The sequence below is a fragment of the Falco naumanni genome, chromosome 14, assembly GCF_017639655.2.
Source record: "Falco naumanni isolate bFalNau1 chromosome 14, bFalNau1.pat, whole genome shotgun sequence".
In the NCBI taxonomy this organism is placed as follows: Eukaryota; Metazoa; Chordata; class Aves; order Falconiformes; family Falconidae; genus Falco; species Falco naumanni.
Genome location: NC_054067.1, coordinates 665650 through 672582, shown reverse-complemented (window position 1 = coordinate 672582; position 6933 = coordinate 665650). Strand labels below are relative to the sequence as shown.

At 62.5% G+C, this 6933-nt stretch overlaps 1 protein-coding gene across 1 annotated transcript; it reads right to left on the bottom strand.

Annotated features, from left to right (window-relative positions):
• Positions 1 to 3386: 3386 nt before the first annotated feature.
• BMP15 (bone morphogenetic protein 15) lies at positions 3387 to 4994 on the bottom strand. Its single transcript, XM_040614017.1, has 2 exons — positions 4676 to 4994; positions 3387 to 4162 (listed from the first exon to the last, which is right to left on the bottom strand). The coding sequence occupies exons 1-2, from the start codon at positions 4992 to 4994 to the stop codon at positions 3387 to 3389; spliced, it is 1095 nt and encodes a 364-aa protein (XP_040469951.1).
• Between the last annotated feature and the right edge of the window lie 1939 nt (positions 4995 to 6933).

Genomic DNA, 6933 nt, shown 5'->3' with positions numbered 1-6933 from the left:
GGGTCCCACGGACATAGACTAGGCTGGGCAGGGGGTGATGCAGGGGTCCTTGCTCACCTGCAGGCCCTGGTGATGCACTTGAGGCTGTGCTGGCAGTGGGCACCCAGGGGTCTGCTGCCCACCATCCTCCAGAAGGGTGTCAGGCATGGCAGCCAGGTGGCCACATGCCCTCCCACCTCCCGGGGCTCCCACAGCACCCAGAGGGGTGGATGGGGCAAGGAGGGGGGTGCTGAGCCCCTTGGCCCCCAGCGCCCACCCCCCATGCCCAAACCCACCTGGAGGGTGCTGGGGAGAAGCAAGAGGAGGGAGAGAAGCAGCACCAGGCCGGTGGCAGTGCATGGGTGGGCAGGGGAGGCCCTGCCACCTTGGCCAGTGCTCAGTGCAATAGCAGCTGAGGCTGCCATGGTACTGGCAACTCTGGCCGTCCCATGCCTCCACTGGGCACTGCTCCTCCCCGGCCATGGCCTTACACAAATATGGCCCCCACCCCCACCCCCACCCCATCTAGGGGCTGCCAGCATCTCTGCAGGGCACCTGTGAGGGAGGCATCTGGAGCCTGGGCATCACTGTCTGCCTTCTGCTACAGCTCCCAGCAGGGTGCCTAGGGCAGGAGGCAGCTATGCTCCACAGCTGGGTAAGCTCCACACCCTGTGCCCCTGCACCTTGCCCGGCCCAGATTTTCCCCAGCACTGCTAGGGGATGTGGGGCAGGTCACCTGCTCCCTGCCAGGTGTCATCCCAGAAGATGGGGCATATGAGGTGGCAGTGCCCACTTGGGATGGGTAGCAAGAAGGGTAGTGACTGGGGACCTGGTGGAGACAGAGCAAAGCCCCAGTGTGGGTTGGGGGCAGGAGAAGGGGCTTGGAGCAGGGCAAGAAGGGCCAGGGATATGCTGGCTGGCCTAGGGGAGAGCAGGGGGCCGGTGCAGCCCCAAGTACAGGCGGCAGCCCCACAGGCAAGACTCCTGCCAGAGCATGGGGTGGAGGCATGTCCTCAAAGGCAGGGCTCCTGGTGCTCTCCACAGGGCTGACGCCAATGGGCTGCCAGGCTGTGCTTGGGGGATTCACACAGCTGTGGGATCCACGGGAAGAGCCACCCCCCAAGGTGCACCAGGACACTGGGCTGGGGGCTCCGCACCCTTCACCCAGCTCTGCCCTGGCAGCCCTGGTGCTGGCACAGTGCCAGGGTCAGCCGCGGGACAGCAGCTCTTTCCCTGAACTGCTGCTCTTCTGCCCCTTTGGCAGTGTCTGCCCCACCACCAGTGCAGAGATCACACTGCTGGGGCAAACCCTTGGTCCCTGAGGGTATCCTAGGAAGGGGTCCAGCCCAACGGGCACAAGATCCCACCAGCACAGTGCATACGAGGGCACAGGGCTGGGACAGACAAACCCAAGTGCCCATCTGTCTCTGGGCACCTGGCAGATCCGAGGGGGGCCACAGCAGTCTGGGGTGCAGGTCCCTGACAGGGCCAGCACTGAGCACTGGCACCCAGCGGTGCCCAGAGCTGGGACAGTGCCCAGCTCCTGCATCTTTCATCATCACTTGCCTGGATGAGTCAACACTATGTGCTTAATGATTGACGAGGGAAAAATCTTTCCCCTGGGGTCAGGTCCTCGAGATTCCAAAGAAGCTGAAGACATTCCCTTCCCCACAGTCTCCTGGCTAGAGATGGCCAGGATGTGGCCAGATAGGGACAAGGGATAGGAGAGGAGACTGGGGCTCTGCAGCTCCTCACACTGCCAGGACACAAGAGAAACCTTGGGGCTGGCAGCCCCCTGCCCCACAGCGAACACCCACAGGAGGGAGTAAGTGCTGAAACATGCCCACAGAGCTTGGACCAGCAATATTAGATGGGACTGGAGGCCAAGCAAGGGATGAGACCCTGGAGAGAGCCATGAGATAAGGATGCAGAGGCAGTACCCAGCTGGTAATGCCACCAAGCACTGGGAACAAGGATTTCTGCTGCCACCTATGCCTGCCTCGCTGCTCAAAGAAGGGTAACTTTGCCCCGGCTTTACAAACACAGGGCATCATGCCCAGGAACAGGCAGGTTTGCCTCAGACACCTTCCTAAAATAGCCCTGGAAGCCAAATGCCCTGATACAGTAACAGATAGCCTGGGGAGACCCAGCTTATTGGCCCCCTGTGGTCCCCCAGGAGCTGCCCAATACAGAGGGATGTGAGGCATCTGATCCCCAGCCCCACTGAGGCAGCTGCCTGCAGCCACATCTGGTCCCCCCTGCCCCAGGGCAGGTCTACACTGCAGGGGAGGCTCTTCTCACAGCTCCTGCTCAAACAAGCTGGGATTTACCTGCTTTCGCACAGCAGGAAGCAGCACCCACCCCTGCAGTGCAAGCACAAGGAGTGCTGCACAATGACACAGTCTATACCAGCCTGTCCCCGGGGAGCAGGGGGAGCCTGCCGTACCCCAGAGACAGAGCAAGAGCAGGCCAAAATGGTCTTTAGCAAAATCCATCAATTTATTTATTTACAGTCAGCAATAAATAGAGGGAAGCCAGGTGGCAGGGGTGCTGGGAGTGGGACTGACCCCTCCAGGAACAGGCTGGGACCCCAGCAGATCCCAAGGCCCATGGGACAGCAAGGGTACCAGAAAGCAGAGGGACACCATGACAAGGGTCTAGCCCCTGGGATAGGGTGAGACCCGAGCCCTGCTATAGGGCAAGCCCAGGAGTGGCAGCAGAAGCAGTGAGCTGAGCCCAGCATAGGCAGCTGCCTGGCCTCTGGCACTGGGAGAGGAGCTGACAGCTCAGGTCCCTCCAGTTTTCACAGCCCCCCTAGAGCAGAACTGCAGGGGAGGAAAGGGTTTTCCCCCCTGCCAGCCCAATTCCCAGCCCAGTGAGATGCCACTGCAGCTAGGACTAGACAGGATGGGGTGCACGTGAGCTGGGAAGGAATCCCGCAGGCAGGGTTACACCAGATACAGACAGCACCAGCTTGGTGCCAAGCATGGGGACACCTGGACCCCTTGTCCTTCCAGCCCCAGCTCCACCAAGAGACACCCAGCCACCTAAGAACTTTGTGCTCCAGTCCAGGGACCCAGCTTATCTCTGGGAGCATTGGGCCAAGCCCTGCCTCCTGCCTGCCCACCCCCCCCAAAAAAAGTAATCCAACAGGCAGTGGCCATGGGGCTGCAGGAAGGACAGATGCCATGGGTCAACTGCCCCAGCACAGACTCCTGCCTTTAAAAACCTACAATTCACATAAAATTGCCATCGTAAAACCTTCCTGCAGAGCAGTGCCACACAGGGCTGGGGGGGGTGGGGGTGGGGGCAGTGAGCCTGCCCCAAGTGGAGCAAGACAAAACCCTGAAGTCCGGATCCAGCAGGCATAGGCAAAACCTGGGTGTGATACGCCCCGGCAGTGGGTGTTACCGGCAGGTGCAGGCCTCTGCAATCATGTTCTCATACTCCTTGTAGAGGATGCCACCGTCACGCTCGATCATGAGGACGCTGATGGGGCTGTAGCGGTAGGGGACACAGGAGGGCCAGGGCACGCTGGCATCCACCAGCTGATGGATGAAGCTCTGCACCACTGCATGGTTGGGCACGTGGTAGTCATAACGGAGCAGACGGGGACAGGCACCCTTACAGTAGCGTGGATTGTAGCGGTGGGGAGCAATGATCCAGTGGTCCCAGCCCAGCTGGGCAAAGCTGACGGGGAACGGGCGCAGGGAGCAGTCACTCTTCTTCTCTCCCTGCTCCCGCAGGTAGCCAGGCAGGTCATGGGCCAGTGTCCCCATGTCACGCCGGTGCCGACGGTTCTCCACTGCTGGAGGTGCCAGTCCAGCCTGTGTGTCATTGAGGTAGAGGAGGAGGAAGGGGTGGCTAGGTGCCACTGGGGCATCACGATCCCCCGCCCGGCCAGCACGCACACAGACATGCCGCAGCTCCAGGCTCCCCATGCTACCATTCCCTGGCACCAGGTAAGGGGTGACATCTGCTTCAGCCCAACCACGGCGAGGGTGGGCAGCAGGGCTGAGCAGCACCCCGGGTGCCTTGCTAGTGGCTGCCAGCTCCAAGGTGCAGAGCAGGTGACCACGGGCCAGCGGTAGGCTGGGCAGGTAGACTACAGTGGCTCGGAGGAGGTGCTCGGCTTCAGGTTGGCCCTCCAGGCGGTAGGTGAGGGGCTGCACATACCAGCGACCTGCAGGGAAGCAACAGCCAGTGCACCTTTAGCTTGACACAGGAAGCACTGTGCCAGCACAGCCCTCTCCCAGGGGGCTGCGGTGGCCCCACACAGGGCAGCTGAGCCCATGACAGCCAGGTGCCCCAACGGAAGGCAGGAGCCTTAGCAAACAGCAGCTGTGTGCCATGGCTCACTGCTGGGGTGGAGGGCAAAGAGTGGCTGGCGCAACTCCCATCCTCTGCACCATCACCACTGGCCTGACATAGTATCAGGCAGGATGGGATGGGGTGAGTGGCACACAGGGCCAGCGATGCACTTGCCCATCTCACCTCAGGGGCAGGGCAAGCCTGGCCCACCCACCAAGGGGGACCCCACAGCCAAGGGCAGCCCCGCAGTTCACAGGATGTGCCAGTCCTGGCCAGGACACTGAAGAGGGGAAGGAGGCAGGCAGAGACTCCCCTCAGGGCTCAAGTCCACCCCACTGGCTCTGCTAGGCCCCCACACTGCCCTTGCTGCCCACCTGTTCCTTACCTGCCCAGGGCTGATGCTCATGGGAGTTGGCCTGGACCAGGCGGATGGTGTTAGTGCCCAGGCTGCGGCCGTGGCGCGGTCGCCCTTCACGATCAGCAGCACGCCAGTACAGGTTCAGCATGTAGCGCAGGGGCTGCCTGTTTGCTGGCCCAGCTCGCCAGCCCTGGCTGCCTGGTGCCCGCACTTGCAGGGCCTGCAGGAGGGGCAGGGGGGGGATGGCAGGCAGGGAGCCAAGGGGCAGTGGGGGCTGGTTTGCAGCCTGCGAAAGGGGCACAGCAAGGAGGAGGAGGAGGCTGGTGAAAGGATGGAGCAAAGCCATGATAAGTGTGAGGGTGGGTGGATGAGCACTACAAGGTGAGGCTGGCTGGCAACAAGATTAGGGGGAGCCTGGAGTCATACTTCTTTCCCCTGGAGAGGCAGACCTGGTTGTAGCCACTGCAAGATGCTGCCAGCTGCTATCAAGCCAGGACAGCCATGCCAGCTGCTTCAGCTCAGCACATGAACAGAAAAGTGGGGGGGCTCTGTATTCAAAGAAGAGTGCAAATTACGGACTAAAACCCAGACCAGGGGCCAAGCCAGCCAGACTGAAGCCTGGCTATAGGGGCTGTAGAAGTGCCAGGGTAGGGGGGGGGTAGGGGAGAGGGGGGTGAAGTGGGGTGCGTGGGGAAGGACCAGCTCGCTCAGCCCACCTGCTCCTGACCAGCCTCCTCCTGCAGAGTAAGAGGCCCTAGCTCTCAGGGCCCTTTTAAAGGCATGCCCCCAATCAGGGTTTAAAGGGCCAGGAGCTCCCTTCATCCCAGGGATGCGCTCCGCGATGGTGAGAACCCCTCCAGCTCCCCCCACCCCATGCAGACTCTCTGGCAGTGGGCTTGGCACCTTTGTGCCCATTGCTGCAAGCTGGCATGCATTGCCCAGAGCAGGCACAAAGCCTGAGGGTCTGCTCCCAGGCCAGCCCAGCAGCACAGCCAGGCTGCCCAGTACCTTACTTAGCCCAGCTGAGAGATGGGCATCAAGCCTAGGGACCATGGCACTGAGGCCCACAGGTGGGCAGAGTGACCCAGGGTCCAGTGTTGTGGAGCACAGGCGGGTCAGCCAGTGGTACCCATGCTGTGGGCACCACCATGCCTGCAGCTTTACTGGGCTTGGCTGTCCCAGCTCTGAGGTCTCTGCTCGCACTTGCCAAAGGTCGAGAATTTGCAAGGGTGATGCCCATCCTGTTGCTGGCATGGGTCATTTGAGGCATTGCCCTTACAGGGGACATTGCCCCCCAGCCCTGGTGCTGCTTCATGGTGCTTATTTGAGGCAGGCTCTATGGGCACACCACAGGGCAGGGTGTGGGCAGCTGCGGTCCATGCCCCTGGCAGGGCACCTGGTACACTGCCCAGCCCCGCAGGACAGTGCTGCTCTCCTGCTGGGATGGAGAGGGTCAACGGAGTTGATGCTCTGGTTGGGAACCACCGGTGTGGGCATAAGGACATGGGGGCAGCTGTGGCATGTATTGATGCCTGCCTTGCCCTGGGAGCTGCCCACCCTCCCCAGTGCCAGCTGCACACAGCAATAAGGTCTGGAAGGGCCGTAGGGGGAGAGGCCAGGGCAGGGAGGGATGTGGTGCTTAATGGGGTGTGGGGTCACACGTGAGCCAGGGTGCAGAGCCCTCACGCCTGGCCAGGCAGCCCTGGTTACTTATTTGAGAAAGGGCACAGCAGCAGCCAAGCCCACTGGAGTCTGGGAAAAGTCCCAGGCATGGCAGGCACCGGGGGGCACAGCAAGGGGGGGGTGGGGGGTGGCAAGGCCAGTGGTGGACATGCCGAGGCCGTGCAAAGGGGGGCCGTGTGTCACTGCTGGATGGGCTTCAGTGCCACAGTCTGAGGACCGCCCCACCCTGGTGCCCTGGGACCCCCCAGCCTGTGCAAGGACCGGGCTCATGGCCTGGCTGCCTGCCCCCAGGCTGGGCTGGGGTTTGAGGCAGGCACCAGTGGACAGGGCTGCCAAGAAAAACTCGAGGGACTCTTCCCGCGCCAGGGCTGGGCATACCCGGGGGTAGCTCGCCCGCCCCGTACAGCAAGCCCACCCTCCCGGGCCACAGCGCTGCGCCCGCCCAGCCTGCCGGCATCCGGGGGCCGCGGGCGTTGCTGGCAGGGCTGAGCTTTCCCGGCCGGCTGGGCTGTCTGCGAAGGAGATGAGTAAGAGCCGGGCCCCGGGCGGGAAGGGGAGGAGCGGGACTCCAGGGCTCCCCGGGGAACCAGCGCCGATCCACT

Bases quoted from the DNA above. Each gene is read 5' to 3' on its own strand.
- BMP15 (XM_040614017.1), bottom strand. From the start codon at position 4,994: ATGGCTTTGCTCCATCCTTTCACCAGCCTCCTCCTCCTCCTTGCTGTG. The intron at 4,163-4,675 runs GTAAGGAACAGG...GCTTCCCTGCAG, and splicing joins TGAGCATCAGCCCTGGGCAG to GTCGCTGGTATGTGCAGCCC.